The following is a 20759-nucleotide window of genomic DNA, read 5'->3' as shown; positions in this document are numbered from 1 at the left end:
GCAGTGGCAGAGCCCTGACAGCTGCCAGCCCCCCATGACACCCAGGCAGGCACCAGACTCGCTGGCCTCGACTGCATTCACGATGACCTGAGGGGGCAGCAGCCAGAGGAGCGAGGAGGCCTTCGGACGCCACAAGAGGCCGGCTGTCCAGCAGGCGATGAGGCAGACAGGTGGCCCATGAGCACCACACAGGCACAGAGCCGACCATCAGAGTGATGCCCGGTCACAGAGATGACCACGATCACCCTCCACCGCACTCTGGGGCTGTCAATCATTCACTGCCTCTCATAGCAGACCTCCTTGGAGGCAGTGCAGTGGGTCCCAGCTCATGCAGGAGGGTGCACGCCCCTCGGCATAGGATGCCCCGGCTCTCCCCGAGGGGTCATCAGAGCCACGAGGAGGGGTCAAGATCCTAGTAGACCACATCGGGAACTCCCGAACGGGCACAGCAGGTGAGGTATGGGTAACCATCAGCGTGCTCCTCTCTGCATGGTAGAGCATCCTGAGACCAAGGAGGCTCACCTCTGCCTACGGACGACACACAGCGCTCCACAACGAGGACCCACCAGGAGCAGCACAGCTGACCACAGGGACAGTGCAGTCACCAGTGCCCCACTGTGCCAGTCTTCTGGGCCATCACACTAGAGGCACGAGAGAACCCATCCCATCCACAGGCCATCCACACCCCTGCTGGCCGAGGTGAACTACCGTCGAGGCACTGGACAGGGCATGCCAGGGGCCCAGCAGACCCGCACAGAGCAACAGGAGGGGCTGCGATGGCCTGCCTCGACACTCACGCACCAGCCAGTCAGAGAGGCAGTACTGCCTGAGACAAGGGGCCAAGGGAGGCGCTCAGTCAGGGGACACGACACGATCGTCGGTGCCTGTGTCTTGGAGTGCAACGAAGGCTGGGGATCAGACACAACCACCTTGGCAAACAGAGCGGAGATCACCCACCACCCCACTGACCCACTGACACCAAGGGCACATACAACACCCCCCACCCGGTCCCACCAGCCGGCCCACTGAGACCCAGGTGACCGCGACTGTGGGAGCCCTGACTCGAGCCACAGCCGGACGGGCACCGAGGGCCCAGCCAGCGGAGAGCCCGGTGGCAGCCCTTGACAGATGGGAGCATCTAAAAAAGACAGCAACCCGAGCTTCACCCACCAGACGGCAGGCCAAGGAGAGGCACCACCGGTAGAGCAGAGGGTCTGCGAGAAGGCCTGAATCCTGGGCAGACCGACGCGCACACCCGGATTGAGCACACGCTCATGAAATGGCAGAGGAATGTGCCAGGCTCTGGATATATCACTAGAGAGGACTCTCTCATTATGTTATCAATGACCAACAGTCGTCTCTGAACTGGCCAGAGCTTGAACGAGAATTTACTCGTGAGATTTTTGAATCGTGCCTGCAGGCGGCCCGGCAGCACAGCGCTGGAAGCAACCGGTGGGTGGAGTGAATCACCGTACAACTGATGAAATTATCTTTGATAACCAGAAACAGGATAAATATTTATTGTCTTCACGAAGGAATGTCGTTGAAGAGATCCACTACACCATTACGGGTTCCCCAGATTCTTGGAGGCTCGCTGCAGAAGACCGAGCGCGACACAGCAATGGGAGGCAGCATAATTCAGGCCAAGAATGGAGACCGAGTTAAAGCAGTAACAACAATACTTCCAATTTCTTCTTGCCATAATGAAATAGTCCATTTGATAGAAGTCCTAACCACACAATGTGCAAAAGATTTCTGCAGCAAAATATCCACAGGGATTAATTTTAATGGTTTGCAGTTTCACTGTGTGCCAATGCAGTTAGGGTGCCCTGGGTATATACTAGTGCGGCCTGGCTATTACAGGTGGTGTCAGATATACCATGTTGATTTTCTATACAGACGAGCTGTTCTGCTTATGAAGAGAGAAGTAGTGGTTGCCCCACTCGCCCTAGTTCGCGTGAATAGTTATGCTAGCCTGAATAGTATCCTTGGAAACATATTCTATAAGGAGATTAAAGCAGTTATGGCTAGTCCTGAGCTCGATATTTATGCTTCCAGTCTTGACACAGACTCTTCTAACAAGTTAGTTACGACTCCATGGCGTAACAGATACCTCCTTCCTGCAACCTCTAACGACCACCTCTTTAAGCAGAATCCCGTATTAAAGCATGGAGTATGCCCAAATGAGCATCTTATTACTTTGATTAAGGTACTAGTTAAAAGGGAATGGGAAAGGTTTACAGTAATGTATTCATCGCGTAAGGGGTTTGTCCAGGGGCTAGATCTTGATAGTGTCGAGCATCTATTCATTGACGAATTAAAGTCTTCAATAACAGGACTAGCACATCTTCAGGAGGATCAGTTCTCGCTCACTAACAGTTACCTATTGGACATAATGGTTCCAAGCGTTTATATATCAAAAAGCTTACTCACTTTTGCGCCCTCTGAGACGTCCGAGGAAAATTCTGAAATGGTAGTGAAATACGATCTAGAAGATGCCGAGTTGCATGGTCTTTCTTCATTGTATAAGTTCGTTATTGCTAAAAGCATCGTTGAGAACGCTCTAGAAACAAACAGACTTGATACACGCCATAGGTTTGATCATTTGCGCTTCTATTCTAGACTGTCTCTAAAGCATGCAGAGGGCGCACGCTTATTTGTAGATCCTTCCCATAAAACCCTTTATGGGGTTGAGCTTTTCTGTCTACCTCCTTGCTCTGTGCCACACTTTCAGGATGCTCATGACCGCCTTCTTTCTTGCTCTAAGTTTGATCCTTTATTAATTGCGCTTCAGAATAAGATATTTAGAATCATTGATTATGTCCTTCGTCTCCTTACTCCTCTCCCTGATGGTACGCACGAGGTAGAAGAAGACGCCCTTGTAGAGATTCCTCATTTTATCGTGTCATCTCTTGCAACAGAGTTTTTTATAGACGAGGAGCTTTGTACAGCAATCAAAACTGATCTGCAAATTCTTCTGGATAAAAGAGTTACTACAATCTTACATAATACTTCTGCTTTATCTTCACAGACGAAAGACACAGACTCATTAACCTCTAACCTCAGGACTGCCAATCAAAAGCCTGCGTTAGATGTATCCGAATCTCTTGAACTTTTCCTACGGAGACACCTTTCAATACTGTATGAAACTGAAGCTACACCAGAGGAGCGCGGGTCTCTATTAATGGAACCTTTCTCATCGTTCTTACCCATATCTAACATGGCGGAACGGTATTATCTTGTTCGATTATACTTCGTAGAGAAGATCATTCCCTTGATATTAAGTTCAACAATAGTTGCTCTTCTGCAGTCGAGCCTGTTGAATTATGTGGTAGATAGCATTGTTCCAACATGCGTTTCAGATAGTACCTTTTCTATTGACTTTTCAACAAAGATCAAACAGCTTCGTGTCAAATCACTCAAAGAGGCCTCCGAGACGAAGAGTGACAGACGTGATCGCTTACTTGCATCTGGCTTGCCACTCTCCGTAATTCATACCGCGCTTTCTATTCTAGCAGATGGGAATCAGGATCTTTCTAGCGACGCCATCCTAATGAGAGCTTTCGATCGCATATGGCCCCGCTTTCTCCGTACATTGGTTGAACAAATAAAGACACACATCGGGAATATTTTTTTGCAGATGCACGAGATGTGGAGTCGTAATCTTCTGGATAGTTTGCTATCAGTGACTGGCTTTCCCCGCCTTCAGTTTCGTACAGACTCATCAATGTACGCACCGTTCATTTCATCTACACTCACTATTAAGAATTCAAGTATTGGCTTCACTCACCAATCTACTTCCGTGACAGGTTTTGCTTGGTTACAACAAAGCCTTCGCGAGCTGTCATTTTGCTTATACACCACGGAGTCTTCTATCTCTTCTATCAATTCTCTTGTTCTAGCGCCTCAGTTATCGTTTGATCCCACGTCCACCGAAAAAACTGCCATTGTTTACTCTCGTCCCCTGGGCAATCTTCTAGATAGACGGACGCGGTCCTTGCTTTTCTTAGATAAGTATAGCTTTGAGGTCCCCACAGCCAGATATATATGCAAAGCCCTTCTCTCCAACGTCAAACAACTTGCGCAGACGGATTCAGACGACTTTGCATTCACACTAACACAAGACTTACTTCTGTCAAACCCTGATCAAGAGGTGGACCAATTTTTCTCGTCCTGGCTTGGCTTGAAACAGCGCCAATCTAATATCTTAATACCTCTAGAGCCTATAGTTCGTCCTAGGATGCATTTGCAACTTCCTCCCCTTTGTCCGTCGTCCAGAACAGAAAAGCCGCCACAAAGCTCTAGTACAACAGCTATGCACTTTTCCGATGTAGATAATGATCCTATATATGCGAAGGACACTATGGATTCTCCGCTTGTCCTAACTGCGTTCATTGCACCATCTGATACTGATGTTGTTGTGAAGAAGCAAATAGACACCCTATTTGAGGCTCTTTCTATAAAACTTGTAGAGCTTCTCTCTACATGTAATAACATTAGCAGCTTCTATCGAGCTTTTGAGCTCGTTGTAGACAGTGGACTACCAAACGTTAGCCTCGACGCAGATGATGTAAAATCTGTCTACTCAGCGCCTCCTGAACACTTACTTAAAACACAAATGCCCAGCGAAACTCCTGATGACGAGACACAAAGCTTTGACACTTCTCAAGTACCTAATCCTTATACTAGCATGGGCGAAGACAGTATGAAGGTCTCGCCAGGATTTGTACGTTCGCTGTCTGCTATCGAAACCATTGCTAGGGATTACGTGAGCGTTATTCTAAAAGGAGAGTCCCCTAATGAGAATATTGTTACTTTGGCTAATTCGTCGGGGGTCGATTATCTTGTACTTATGGTGCATATATCGGCTGAGCTGGTTCGTTCTATCGATCAAGAGATACTAGATGCTTATGCCATTTCCTCATATGTTTCCACTGGCAGTATTACTGTTAGTCTTATCGACTTTAAGCTTTCTCTTATTTCGGCCTTTATTACAGTACGCCAAAACATTACCGAGTCCATTTCAAAGATTATTACGCAAGCTTCTTCTTACATGTTACGGGTGCTGCAGCTGACAGAATCCGTGTTAAATATTACAACATTAAACTTGGACAAGCTATCCAAAATCCTAGTTGTGATGGAGGACCACGGGTTATTTGTGAAGCAGTGGACTCCAGTTGCATGCTACCTTTGCGACTTCCTTGGCCCAATCTCGAAACTGAGCAACTCCTATTGTCTTTCCACTTTATATGATATCAGAAATTCAATTACCCACACAATCCCTACTGTTTTTGGACTCTCAGGTTCCTTTGATCAAAACGAGACGACACCAAGGCCTCACCTGGCCTTGAGCCAGGCCCAAGCGCCTCGTCCAACTGAGCCATCAATTCTATCAAGTAATGAACTGCATGTAGCATTACAGGCGGCTGCTAAACTAGGTTGGGTGAACCATGCCTATAAGAATGCACGATTTAACTATAAGCGCCATATTCGCGTTTTTTCACGAGTACTGTTGGTGTTTTCAGACTGGCTTAGCAAGGTGACCGGAGCTCTCTACGCAATTTCGTCCGAGGTTCTTAAGATGCAACTCTCAGACTTTCAGTTAGCGGTAACAAATCCCTTACAATTCAGAAAGATGTTTCCAATCTTTAGTAAAAACATTGAAATACCTTACTTAGAGACAATGTATTCAAATTTCGAGGGGAACGACCTTCTACTTGTTACAGAGGTTATAAAAACACTTCAGGCCTACACCTGCATCCATATTAGTATTAACTCAGAAGTAGTCAATGGATTCCCAATTCTGAATACTCAGTTAGCATCTCAGGAGGATCAGCCAGTTACTGCAGATAAACATACAGAACACCCTTCATCTTTAGAACCAGAGCATGGAGCGTTAGAGTTTCCTTGTCAATTCACTGAATATCATGTTGGATGGCAGCTTCCATATCAAGGCTACAGGTGGCCCTATCTCTATTCTCGGCCGTGCCCAGACAGTGTGTCGGAGCAATCTACTAGAGAGAGCGCCATACAGGCTCCAACATCGCCTTTGGATTATCTTCTGGTAACGGACTGTAACTTCGAATTCTCTGAGAGGTCTGATTTGTTTGCTTCAAGAAATAGCCAAGGTCTCATAGTCGCGTCAACTTACATGCATGGCCATCTATGCGACAATAAGGAATCAGACATCCCTGTGGATCATCCAAGCTTGGCCCACTATGATGTTTTCCGCATGTTCATGGAGCTCTATATCTTGATAGAAGAAATTAAGAACGTCTATCTGCGGGTTTCTAGTTGGAGCAGGGCACTCAATATAGACATGCACCTAGTTGACTCGCCAGCCGAACTCGAAGCAGTATTACTTCCGCTGTGTTTACTGGTAACTTCATTTGTGAAACTGAACCAGCTCTATAAGGCAGCTCCTTCAAAGGCACTGATTGATCTAGACGCCGGGGCCCTTGTTACTCTGCTCGAGATATGTGCTACGTCCATCTCCACTATTCGTTCATCTTTCGTATATTCTAACTGGACCTCTACTGCCGATCAGGTAGACTGCTATCTGCGGGCCATCACTCCTCGGCTCTTTCTGCTATGCTTTTTGACTTCCCCTGACGCCATTGAAGAGGATCTAGCAGGGTTTGGTGAGGTTACCGGTCTCAACGCTTTCCTGAGGAGTGCACCAACCATTCATGCAGCTCCTATCGATACATACTTCGAGCCTGATCGTACGATTCTCGTAGAGCACCTCTTCCTATACGATAATACTGATGCTATGTTCGAAGCAGCCGCAGCCATTTATGCACGGGGCTTAGTTAATAGACAGGCGATGGTGACACTTAATAAGATTGATGATTGGATTAATGGCCTGAATTTCCAGCCAATCACACTGACTGCTTCACACAGGTCAGGGCACCTTTTATCTGTACTCTATGCGTTCTGGGGGATCACTGGAAAAGGAGAGTTTTCAGACCATACAATTGCAAGCAAACTTGGTCCTGTCATGGGAGGTAAGGCATCATCTCTTACATCGCTTTTACAGAAAGTCCGCACTCTCATACTTGCAAAGGAGAAAGTGTTAGAGGCTTACTCTAGTCGTTTGGGAATACTAGCCGATGCAGCTGATGATTCCTCTCTGGCACAACTATCTAGTTTTGAGTGCATCAGTGACGATATCTCCGTTGATGAAGAGGCAGGTCGTGACGACAGCCTGTTTGCCATGCAGTCACTTGATCGAAACAAGGATCTGTTTGCAGGATCTATCGTTCTTGCATCTGATGTACGGACACGGAGTCGTGCTCAGTCTATAACTGGAAGCCTTGACCTTACTACAAAGCAACCAAACCAGCACGATCATCTTACAAGCAAGGAATCCTTGTTGGGTGTACCAACCCTTGTATGCTGTAAAAGACATGTGGAGTATATACGAGAAGCCATGTTTGCAGTTGCCTACATCCTTTTCAACGACTATTCACCGTCCACACAGACGGTTGCTCGAAGACTTGAAGCCGAGCTTATTCTCCTTCACACGCTAGCGATATGTGTTCAGCGTGCAATGACAATTCTTCCTGAGCTTCTGCTCCTACTTCCGGATCTCTGCAGTATTTCATTAGGAAGTGCCCATCCACGGTTACGGAAAGCCTTCTTATCTTCTCAAGACCCGTTGCTTGAAGTCGTTTCTCTTCTCAATATCATGCGTCAACTGCACAGCCTTTGCAAGGAGTCTTCTGAGGAGAATGCATGCTGTCTATCCGGTGAGATAACCTCATTGAGAGGATCACCTGTGCAGCCATCTCTGCTACCCACAGTGGGAAGTTTTGGACTTCTCCGGGGCATAGTGCGGCGCTGTCCTTATATTATCCGGTCGTTATCTTTACATATAGCTCGGGCTGATAGCATTCTAGGAGTGTTTTCTGATACAATTCTACGTTTTCCGCTTGTATCTTCTTTCACCAGCAATCTTTCCTTAGAGTATGCGTGCATCCCTTGTATTCCTGCTACTTACCATGCCCAGGGCCAGCACCACGTTAGTGATTTGATTCGGCGGTGCCCACTTATTCGGAGTGCGGTTCTCTACAACAACATCTACACTTCCACCTCAGCATTAGTTCCCTCTGGAAAGCTTCGCCCCATTGTGTTCCACACATCTAGCAGTGCATTTAGCAACTCTATTTACGACATTATGACGCTTCGGACCGGCACCGGCTCATCGACTCGTCTACAGATAACGGGGTTGTGCGCTGGGTATGAGCAGCTGCGTTTTCTAAAGCCCATAGACATGCCAGACACGTTACCAGCTTTCGGGGCCTCCGTGTTTGCACCCTCTGTGCACCGTGCCGCCCTGATTAAGGAGTACTTGAAGGGGCTTCGCCTCCTTATGGAGGAGCGATATGAGGAGTTAGTAGGCTCATGCCTTTATCAGTGCGTTCATTACGCACTATCCACGCTTGTGTTTATGCATCTTGATGGTTCTCCCGTTAATTTTCTCCAGCTATACTACAAATGTATGCCTGAGTTCAAGAGGGCCGTAGCAACAGTAGCAATAGGAACAGCAACCGTACTCACTGATAAATCGCTTACTTCTTGCTATTCACTTCGGAATTACAAGCACGATAGAAGGATGTACATTCAGGCACTACTGGCACGCATTGCTGAACATGAACGAACACTGCAGACTATTATGGAAGATTCTCTGACATTATACATAATGCGGGCTATTCCAAATCTTTCTAGAGCAGCCACAGCTGAGAAGGTAGCATCATTTATATCTGATGAGGGTCAGGTTCGAGCTGCATTTACAGAGCTATATGCAGATGCAAAGAGCCAAGCATGTATCACAGCTATGTCGTGCGGGGTCCACCCAAATGTGCATATGCATCACATAATTTCAACGCTTCCATATGGACTTCCCACAGAATCGGCTCTTACTGAAGCGTCTTCTTCAGCTTCCTGCGGCGAGTTGACAGACTGGCGCAAAGACAGAGTGTATACGACTCATAATCAAAACTTCTTGTCTCAAAAGAATGATGAAACGCTTCTTGTCACTTGCGCAAATGTTGCCATCCCCATCATAGCGCAGTATACAGGAAAAGCTTCCTTATTGGATTGTATTCCTCTTAACTACAGGCAACTTCAGGCTGTTTCGCAACTGGGAATAAGCATGCAGAGCCGAATACCGGCTTTCCTCGTTGGAGATACCATGCGTTCGTACAACAATATCGACTACCTTATTATTGTGCACACGCTTTGCAGGTATTTTGGTATGCGCTACGAGTTTGTTTTCTGTTCTCCAGCTACAGATCCTGACGCTCTTCTTCATCGCCTTTGCACAAGGATCTTGGGAGGACGCTATGTCGTTCTCTGTGGCGTTGAATTCTTAGAAGAATCTCAGCTGAATGGTTTGATTAATGTGCTTTCCAGCTATAATTTGGCAAAAGGTGCTGTACCGACCGTAGAACAGGCAGATACAGGCCCGCTGGACTTTTCTATTCTTCATTCCACAGGGAAGGATGCCATATTTCCTGGTGGTTATGCCATCTGCCTTCCAGAAGCAGTATATGAAGGATCTAAGCTTTCTCTAACCATTCGGGGAGAGCGACTTCGAAAGCTTTTCCCAATGCACAGCCTGATTGAAATAAAGGACTATGGCACGCTAGTTCCAGTGAGCCTGCTTCAGCAAACGAATGCGCTTCTTTACGACCTTTGCTTAGAGGCCCGCGCGTCTACCAACAACGTCGATCTGCACTCACATAAGAGCAAGGCCACTGAAGAACAGATAACCAACTTCTTTGCAGAGAAAAACTTGTCTACAGAGTATCGCCTATCAGTCTCCGATGATATTCCAATTACTGCACTAAACTTTGATGCATTATATCCTCACTGTAACTGTAAGCATCAGACTGAAGCCAATCAGCTTGGCCATCTTTTCCTGCAAAGATCTTCTCAGTATGGGCCCAAGCTATATGAAATATCCCTATTCCTGAATACGGCGGGGCTATCTACTCCACAACTTCGACCGGAAGACGTCGATCTCGTGCTTAAAAGATGCAAAGATATGAGCAACCCTATCTCTGTTGCAACGTCCCTGTCTGCCTTTCTTTTGTCTCAGACCACCCTTCGTCCCGCTAGAGACATTGTTTCACGCGTTATCGAGGGAGCGTTTGTACTTCAGCCGCAACACAAGGCTGTTCTCAATTCAGTTGTTAGTCTGCTCAATGTTCTGCATGGCGTTCAGGAACCCAACGATATAGATATTGGCATGCTCATTTCACGTAAAACACACCATGGCACTGACAGTAATTTCACTGCAAATAACATCGCGAAAGTGTGGAAGACGCTAAAGCAGATGTATACGCCTACGTATGCCGAATTCTGTGAAACCCTCTCCCAGGAGTTTGCTCTTCTAGAGCCAGTGGGTATCGACGCCTTGGCCCTCTGTTTGGACATGCTCTCCCTGGGGCCTGTTGTCCTACTTCCTCCGTCAACAAGCGTCCTTCAGGGTACAAAAGGCACAGGGCTTACGATCCCTCAGTTGTCAAATAAAAGTGTTACAGCCCAACTAGTTAAGTCTAGGGCTTTATCCAGCATAACCCTACGCCAGTCGCATTTTCAGCTTCTTGTTGTGTTTTCTCAGCTCGTTGCCAAAGTCGGAAAACTCAGACCTTTTTTTATCCATTCGTTGGCAGATTTGCACGAGAACATTCGAACTATAATGTATCTAGGCTCCCAGGCATTATTGATATTCATTTTCAATCCACCAAGTGGTACGTTGGCCCGAAGCATGCTTTCCTCGATCACGGCTCTCCAGAGTTATTATCCAGAGCTTGAGCTGTACTACAACATTAGAGCCAAATTTGATTTCTTTAACAAACCTCGCTGTCTTCTGCTAGTGACCGCTTATGAAACTGCATCCATTATTGGTTCGAATGTAGGATCTGTCCAGCGGCGACTAATCGTAGTGCCTGAGTATCTTAAGTTTTCCACCATGCTCAATAACTATGTTGGAAGACACCTGCATTTAGCCGAAGACGAACAGCTGACTGAGAAGTCGCGCAAGCTGTTCACAGTTACATCCCTGATAGACATGAAGACATCTGCTCTATCCATACAGTACCTTCAGTCGCTGTGTTCGCGACGAACAACTGCAGAGCTTAAAGGAGAGTGTCTTGCCGAAAAGCGATTGCGTTTGGGCAGCAAATTGTTTGGAGCCTTCATAACTTGTCTAACAGACAACCTAATGCGCAGGGAGTTTAGCATCGTTCCCTCTCATATTGTGTGGACCCTTTATCGTCAACTGTTAGTTCTGTTCCTGACTAGTTTTAGGGTTCTCGTACTGAGCCCGTGCCACCCCGAGGCTTACGCTACCTTCGAGCCAATTCCAGAGGTTATGAACACACAGCTTTATCAGCTAGACTCATATCTCTCCTTGCACACAATTACATCGTCTACTCCTTTGGCCAAATATGATAGTTACATGCAGCTCCAGAGTGCACCGCGTACAGCGTTTTTCAGCGTTAGTTTTTCCGTTACCTATCTCCAGAATTTTATCTATGAGGCTTTGGATAACTTGTCTGTCATTATCAACCTGTTTCTCCCCATATATGCAGCTGTTTTTAATGCACTGCATGTCCTTCATGTAATGTATTTTAAAAGGCCTCTGAACAAGTTAAGTAAGATCTACAAAAAGGGTTTGGTGGAATGTGTCTATCGGCCCGAGAAATTTGTGGCACATGTGATGTCAATGTTTGCAGATTCGGCGCAGCTTCTCAACAAATCAGATCTTGACGATGCAATGGCGTTACTTCCCGATCTATTCCCCGAGCATTATGCAGATGAAGACGACGATCTTTCAGCTTATTCGTATCTAGGTGTTTCAGACTCTGATGGATCCTTTCTATATTTTGTGGCATCAGATAAAGGAAGAAGGCTCTGTGTGCAGCATTTTCCCTACATGTGCTCTTCTGGAATATTTGCTGATGCGTCTTTCGAAAGGCTCTTTGACCAGAGCACAACCCCGAAGCATGAACTTACATTAACATTTGATTGTGAGCGCATCTTATTTATCGTCTACTTGTCCAGCTTTATCATGGCAAAGCTCTCCGTCTGTCTTATTGGAGAGGCGTTTTCAGGGAAAAGCACCTATATAAGAGCCGCGGAGATTTTCCTAGGCAAGTATGTGTGGCGCGAATGTGTTGCTCTTTTCGATATCGATTCCTTTGATGAAGTGCTACAAAAGCTGATAAGTACGTGCTACCTGCACAACATTCAAACGGCCCGTACTCAAAAGACTGCGATAGAAGCAAACGCATCCCACCAGGACGGTTCTGAAGCAGCGCATTATTCCTCATCTTCCAAAGCAAAGAGAGCAAGAGCGAGTTCTGTTATCGGTTGCCCTCTATCTATTCTTGACGTTACTGAGGATAACACTCTGCTGGATGAGACAAAGGATATCAACCAAAGCATAATTTTAGATGTTCCAAGCGGCAAGCTGCCTCTTTACCACTTAACCGTAACGAACTTGCTCACAAGTACAATCGCTCACCGTGTTTCCGACGATGCCCTGGTTGCACGAGGCGCAGCTGACGAACAGAGGCTTTCTATGCTGGAGTCTCTGGTCGCTAGTGCTTCAGAACCCCAGGTTGCAGTTCAGAACGACAGACTGTCCATGCTTCTGGGAGAAAAGTATATTATTATGGAGAACTCTGAACGATCCCCTGTGTGTGGTTTAACTGGTGTTACAGGGGCTCGCTTCTCTTCAGGGATATTTGTGCCAAACATTTCCATTGTGGTGGAGAGCTCTTACCTGTATGACTTTTTCTTGGCTAGCGAACTCACCTTTGTTCTTCCACCAATGAACAACACAAAGGAATTTTTACTGCTGTTGTTGAAGCGCAACTTTCAGCATCCGTCGCTAAGCAATCTGGATTCTTTTGCACCGAAGATTGCTCAAGCTCATGTGGCATCTGCACCTCAGCCGCGTGTTTCCTCTGTACATACTAAAAACAAATACGACTGCAATCTTTATGTTGGAGTTACGGAACCAGAACAAGAGTTTCTATATGAGTACTCGGACTCCTACCTTCTGCAATTCATAGAGGGACTATTGCTTGTAGAATACCATCTTCCTGTCTCTATTCTCAGGGTTATCTCTGAGATGAAAAGATTGCAAAAGTACATTGATTCTGTAGATCTAGATAACATTCAATTGAGCGCTGTGACCTTAGGATCGCTTATGGGTGCACTCCGCAATATCCCTGCTGTTAAGCATAGCCACGTGTCTTGCATACTGGATGAACTGGCATCTGCCGTGGCAATAGGCCGTCTGGCGCCACATGGGCCATATGGACCACTAAATCCAGAAAACATGAGCAAGTACCTTCGGACCAATACGCTCATTTCCATGAGCTCCCATACAGGGGTCCAGGCACTTCCCAACTGGGAACTTCGAGTTCTTAAGGCAGTGTTTAAGCGATCATTTTGTAACACAGGAACGTCATCGTCTAATATTTCCAAGGCCCCTGGTGATATAGATGGCACCCTTATAGACTCTCAGAAGTTTAAGTCTGGCTCCAGCATAAAGAGATTTCACTATTCAGGTGACATTGAGCTACTCAATGATGGGGGAAAATATAAGCATTTTGTGGACGCATGTGCAAGAGCACGACAGCATTATGCTAAGCTGCTTTTTTACAATCCACACAACAATTCTATCAATCGTCAAGTTTTTGAGGTACACTCGTCTGTGGTGCACGAGTGTTTACTGGATGCCATGGACCCCACTGTTTGCAATAGAGTATTCACCCTTACCATAGATATATCCATGCTTATGGAGCAGAATTCCTTAAAGGTATTTTACTATATTAAGTACCTAAGAAATCCGGGATTGTTCTCTAAGCTACACTCTCCAGCAGACGCCAAGAGTATGCAGGCATTAGCACTGCGTGTGCCAGTATTCCTGATGTCTCAGCTAGAGATGTCGGGGACGCTCTACTCCTCGTTCTTGCATGCGCTCCAAACTATGGGGAACTATAGGATTTCCAATCGGAAGACGTTTCTAAAAGTCGCACAACAGACCTTTTCTTCAGACATGGAGGGCTTTGGTATTGACGCCGATTCACAAGCCAACAGCTTTTCCTGTTCCCGTAGCGTAACTTCTCTGCATCAAACTATCTCCGGTCGAAGTCTTTCTGAGTGTGATGGGCCACTGTTAGCTCATGCGGCCAAGAACTTCGATCTCCGTGCATTTCTCTCCATCACTGAAGAACCTACAGAGATAGCCATCAAGCGGCGGCAAAGAATTCTAATAGATACACAGACCATGATTCAATCGCTTATGCACCAAACTGTGGGAGGATCAGAGTCGGACTCTGAGCCTGAGCCAAATAACATTACTACTTCGTCCTTGCAATCAAGGCCGGTGACTACAACGGTAGCTTCCGAGAACCTTATGATAGAATTAACTGACGCCCTTGTTTCGACCCTCACTGCCAAGAGCGAGGCGGCTGCATCCCACTATATTATTCGAGCTGCAGTTCTTATAGCATTAGGTATTAACCCGCTCATTGCCTTCCAGGACTTTACACCCACTTCGTCAACGTATCTATGTGATCGATGTTCGTCCACAATTCCAGACTACCTACTGCACTACATCAATAGGGGTAGTCTCGAAATCAACGCAGAGGAATATACTGACCTCTTTCTCTCCACACCCACAGATATTATGGTGACGATCCCTATGTCCTTATTTAATGCTCTCCTTAACAAATCTCCTGCCATTGGTATCCTTTCCATAGTAGAGTCTGGTAGCAGTCTATTGTCCCTTTTCACAAACGGAGAAGTTCGAGTGCTGGGTGCTCTCTTGGCCAAGTACTTCTGCCTCACAACCATGCTATCTGGGAAGGAGATTATCAACATCCTCTCTAGATCCTTTTCGCTGGTGGTATTCGCAGATACTAGCGTTGATCATCCTCTTCCATTGCAAGAGCTTCCGGTCATACGGCACACGATTGATGAGAACGATAGGATACATTCGCTGCAAGTAGGGACTGCTGAGAATATACTACAAGGCTCATACAAGGCGTCTGAAACAGCAACGCCCAGTCTGCAGCTCGTTAGGGCAATCCCTTACTTTATTCTATCAAATATTCCATATAATCTTGACCCTAAGCCTTTTATCACACAGCACGAGCACTCAGAAACCCCGCTTCACGATGCATATAGTAGTATGTACTGCGAGATCTTTTGCCAAACTACACTCTGCATCTATAAGTGCTGCATGCAGAACGTCTCACATTCAATCCCATACAGTCTTGCGCGCTTCTCCGAAGTTGCAAGCTATTACACAAACGAGCTTATTGCAAAGCATTTGAAGACAATCACATTTATTCAAAAGATCCTGTCCAGCATCACCCTTTTTGATAACGGCATTCGCAATGGCTTGTTTTCGCCCTCTATCCGCAACGACATCATTTATCTCCGGGACCAGCTTGTTTCCATAAAGCTTAAGGTTAAGCTGGACTTTATTCGTGCCGTGATCATGCTTCAAAATGCATGCTGTGATGGACCGCTTATTGCAGCCAGACTGCTATTCTACCCGTTCATAACATCCATTTGGGGCAATTGTGTGCAGTTTGAACTGGGCTTGTTTGAGTGTCTCAAGAATAGAAAGATTATGAATAATTCCCTAAACACCTCCTACTCTGACAATAGCACGGTAATGCTGCAATCTTTGTTTAATCTTTCAACCAGCGACGAGTTGATCCAACGGTCAGACATGCTTTCCAACTACGGTCTCCCTTCACGGTTGCTCATGCTTTGCGAGGACCTCATGTGGCCCAGGTGGAGGACGCAACTTACTTGCTCACTATGTAATCCAGATCCAAAGTTGATTCAAGAAATTATTATACTACTACAGTACATCAAGTTTGGGTTCAAGTTCCTCTTTGTGACAAGCGATTTGGCACGCATTATAATACCCGCCTGCGAAGTGTACTTATTAGAGGCTCGTCTCGAAGACTGTAAGCAGCGGCTATCGGCCATGGGGGTTAATGTGGAGCAAGCGCTAGAGAAGTACAATGCGACGGGAGCAATAAACGCTACCATCGAGGATCTAGTGCTCGGTACACAAGGCAGTCATGGCGACACTGGCAAGAGGCCTGAAAAGGGCGTTGCCCAGTACAATGAGATGCACTACCTTATAGCTGAGCTTGAAGATCTTCTAAAGCAGATAGCCAGTCTAAAATATTCGGCGGTGTCATACAAAAGGCTACCTTCAAACGTGCGTTTTGGCGCTCCATCAACTTGCTATAACTATCACGAGGTCCGTAGAAAGCTTTTGATATATTTAGATTGTCACCTTCCGCCACCCATATTTGAGGCTCTTCTTAAGCATGCACTGCTTCAAGACAAGCCTATTGTATTTCTGAACTTTGGATCTGCAGCAATGCCAATGCTCAACATGATGATACTGACAAAGCTAGCACTGCTTATCGAGTCCAGATTAACAAAGAGAAATGCAAGAGTGTCTGTGACAACAACATACTCAGTAGATATTGTCCGCCCGTTGCATGACTATAGAATATACTATGTCCTTACCACAGGAGCTTCACTTAAGTTTCTCTTGGAAACAGGTTTTATCAATCTTCGTAACTGTGACATGTCTACTCTGAACGCTCCCAAGTTCCAGTTTAAGTCTAACTCGCTCAATCTTCTTAGGATGCAAAATCCATCTGTGACGGAACATGAGCTGCAGTACAAGCTTCGCGAAATATCAGAAAAGTTCTCAAGCGTGTACTCCCTTTATGTTAACGGATTTGATGGTCTTGAGATAGTTCGCCGTGAGAGCTGCCTTGAATGCTCTGACAGACTTCACAGGAATATCGAGAACATCGCAAACAATCTCGAGAAGTATATACTTTCCAAGAAGGAGATCATGAGTCGCTTGGTCAAACGTGAAGAGTCCAATGCTGTTTTTGTTCATCTACAGCATGCATCTAAGGACAGTGAGGGCTTTGACTTTGCCGAAATGAATCTGTACTGCATTGGAGTAGAACGCTGTATAGAGCATAGAGAGGAGCTTGCAAAGAAAATCGCGGAAAGCTCGACAATAAGCGAATATGCCAAATACTTTGGAACAGCCATTACAAGCATACTCTTGCTGTTGAGGCAGATGTCCCTGATTCACCCAAGTATTGCGACTGTTTTCACCGACCACTTCTTTGAGTGCCACCTTTCCTATCTTGACGACCACGTAGGGTCCAATCCATCTCGGGCCTTCACTGCCATTGTCAATACTGCACACTACATCTTAGAGAATACTGTCTTACTGCTACCAGAGCGAGAACGGGGGCTCTACATCAATCTTTTCATATCCATATACAATCTGTGCTTCAAGCTAGGCCATCCAGACGATTTGACTCAGCTCAAGATGATACTAGTCAATGACATAAGGTTCTTGGTCTCCCATTTCTCTGACAAGTTTAATAGCCATTTGCCTCTCTACAACTATGCCCGCCAGATTGCAGCAAGCTGTCCCACTTCTTTTCGATGCAGCCCCACCGTGGTGTACAGTTGGAAGCTCTTCTCTTTGCTCTCCATATACAATCCTCGACGGTTTTCTGACTGGTACGAGTACTTCACTCATAACAAGGCTGTCTTTACGTTGCTAAACTTTGCGGGAGACGCTTACAAAATGATAGTGGGTACGTATCTATACAAAGAGAGGACTGCACAATCCAGCGACAAGGTTAAGCAAGCGGAGCTCGGCATAGCAGAGACAAGCAAGAGTGCAATCGCAGATGCCATTGACCGTACCGCTGGCGATGACATCAACCTAGATGCCACGGTAGCGCAAGAGATAGAAGAGGGCATGAGGACTCTGAAAACGACGCATGTTCCGATTGTCCCGCCCTATGTGCATGACGAGTTGGCAGCGTACAGCACACGGTTGGTTCCTCTGCCACCTAGCCTGCAGTATCCCAGCTTTGAGAACATTTGGGTCGCGCTTCTCCTTATTGTAGCTCTTCGACAAGATCTCATCCTTAGCACAATGGAGTTCTTCTGTAGGATAACTCCACCATCAGCAATTCATAAGTTTCTTCAGGACGATGCATCCCTGCGCGCTAAAGCAAAGGCAGACTGGTGCTCAGCTAACAATGAGGCCGAGCTCCTGAGCGACGGCCTTCTTTCGCGAGTGGCCAGTGCAACAGCGGTAGCGATAGATGCAGGTAATTTACAAGCCGAAGGGAAAGAGACTCAGACGAGAGCTGTCGGCGATGCCGATGGACCCCTTGACCTTTCAGTCATAAATCCAGCCAATTTGGACCATGTGGCACAGCTATTCAAGAATCTTCAGGAAGAATACAATTTTGAGGCAACACAACAGGTATCATTGGGCCGCGGCTCGCGCACCGTTTTACTGTACTATGACGAAGGCCTGGCAATCCTTCCATATCTGCAAGCAATTTTTTCAAAAGAAATTATACCAAAGTATGGCTTTCCAGACTATGTTTGTCAGCCAGCACCTGCCACCTCGTATTTAGCCACTAATGTCGTAATAGTTGATATACGGTATAACCCTCATTATTCATTAGCACACTTAATAGACCTGTACAGTTCAGGCGTCAAGCCAGCGTATCTCGTGTATGTCCTTGTTCCTTTGTCTTGTTGTCAGAAGTTTGGGACAGAAAGCGGAGCTGCAACTCCGGAAAACATTAGCGTGCAGCTTGCCGTCTTTATTGACATTTGTAGACCCGTCCAATTGTATGTGCAGCGACCTACAACATTCTTGGATGCCATGCAACATGCAATCAGTACTATGCGAAACTACACACTGTCCCATTCAGTTGGCTGCTCTGTCTACGAGTCTTCCTTTGTCAAAGCATTGACGCTCCTCGCCATTAGATACAGCATGCTGATCAGTAATGGAATGTTCAAGGTAGATGACAATGAAATGCTCCTTTTGTATGTACACCTTATATCGCAACTGAAAACGCTGCCACTCGCTAACCAGGGTCGTCGGCTCTTCTTTACTAAAAAACAAGGAGCTGCTTCGCATATCGCAAACTTGCCAATGATATACTCTGTTCTGTGTCATACGTGTTCTGAGATAAACACCAGTTACGTCCTATCTAACCTCTATTCCTTGATATATCGCAAGTCCTCGGCTATATTGATTGGATCACCGATTAATGCTTCTGTCAGTGTTGCAATAAGCTACCTGAATAGTAAGTCACTAAACGTAGCCTCATTCTATGAAGAGGTCCCTACAATCACCCACGATCAAGCGGAAGCGGAACGCACTGATTTTGATCCATCACTAACCAGCATACACAACAGTGATGTGGAGATCAGCAACTCCAGGTCGGTGTTCTCTTCTGCTGAATCGTCCATTGACGATGTATCTATGTGTTCTTTCAAGACAGATTACACTTACGCAGACCAGCGCCAGGTGGATGGAGCCCCACAGGCTACAAGTGCGCGGCTTATGACGTTAGCAGGGGACGAACTGAACGCAAACGTGTTGCTCAATGCCACTGACCCAGATGGATTCAGATCCTATTCTCGAGCAGAGCTACAAAAGATTCTGAGTAGTCGGCGCCATATGGTGACAATTCACGCATCTTCGAGGATGGATGCTCTACTGCATTTTCCGGAGACTATGTCAGAAAGAACTCTGATAGATTTAGTGGAAAAAATTAAACTCATTACAATGGACTTAGAAAAGTTTGCCATGAAACATACCAACGTTGCAGAAATAATACGGACTCAAGAACTACAAGAACGGCTGGCAGATACCCTTCAACCGATATGCTTTTTGCGGCCAGAGCTATCGAGATGCCAAAGTACTGTTCGTGATGCATTCAGTCTCATGCTATCAACTGACGTAATATCCAACATAGCTTCACACTCTATACACAGCAACGCTTATTCATCTGTAGAAGTTGACCGGGCCGAGAAGGCCTTACCACCAACACTTTACGCTGTCCTGTTGCTCAGTAAGACCTATCAAAGGGTCAGAAGGCTTACATATGGCTTCACATCCAACTCGTTGGTAGAGCAGTCTCATCCAATCAAAGTGCTTTCTGAAAACATATGGTCTGTTCGCGGCGATATCTATCAGCCGATCATGCATGACATCCTCAAGCTTTTCAAACTCCAGATGTGTCTGAAATATAACCTGGAAATGGGGTATTATTCCATTGTTTTTACCCTTCTGGACCCCACGTATTATAGAGATTGGTTTTTGCGATATGATGGGCAAAATTGCATTCAATGCTCTAAGATAGATAACAGAAGACAGAAGCGCAAGCACACTATGCCGCTTGCCACCGTCAGGGTCACAAATATGCGACTGTACGGGATTGGATATGATTATATGCTAAATACAATCGTGGACATAAGCCCAGAGAGTCTGAGCTATCCGAACAACTGTGATATCTATGCAATCCTCGTCCCATGCGAGAGCTCATCTAGCTCAATGCTTCCAGACTCTGTAAAGACCAGAGATAGCTATCTCATGATGTACGAGGCACTGAGCTACTCATCATCGCCACCACAGAGTGAGGAGGAATTGGCTGAGATTGATCAGAACTTCGGTGTAGATCACTACTACGAAAATACAATTCAACACGTGACAATACCAGTTGATTTCCCTGGGTGCTGGGATCTGATTCTCCAGAACAAGACATCCTTGAAAAAGAGTGACATCGATGCTAAGTCCCCATATTGTGGGACGGGGTACTTTTAGGAGACGTTTGTATGGC

The 20759-nt window shown here is 46.1% G+C and overlaps 1 protein-coding gene across 1 annotated transcript; it reads left to right on the top strand.

Annotated features, from left to right (window-relative positions):
• Nucleotides 1–1537: 1537 nt before the first annotated feature.
• Nucleotides 1538–20743, top strand: GL50803_00137711 (uncharacterized protein; the record flags this gene model as incomplete). The annotated part of the gene is made up of 1 exon (XM_001707984.2): nt 1538–20743. One exon carries the CDS (start codon nt 1538–1540, stop codon nt 20741–20743), a length of 19206 nt encoding a protein of 6401 aa, XP_001708036.2.
• Nucleotides 20744–20759: the final 16 nt, after the last annotated feature.

Source organism: Giardia intestinalis, chromosome 5, assembly GCF_000002435.2.
Source record: "Giardia intestinalis strain WB C6 chromosome 5, whole genome shotgun sequence".
In the NCBI taxonomy this organism is placed as follows: domain Eukaryota; phylum Fornicata; order Diplomonadida; family Hexamitidae; genus Giardia; species Giardia duodenalis.
This window is presented reverse-complemented; position numbering and strand designations above follow the sequence as displayed.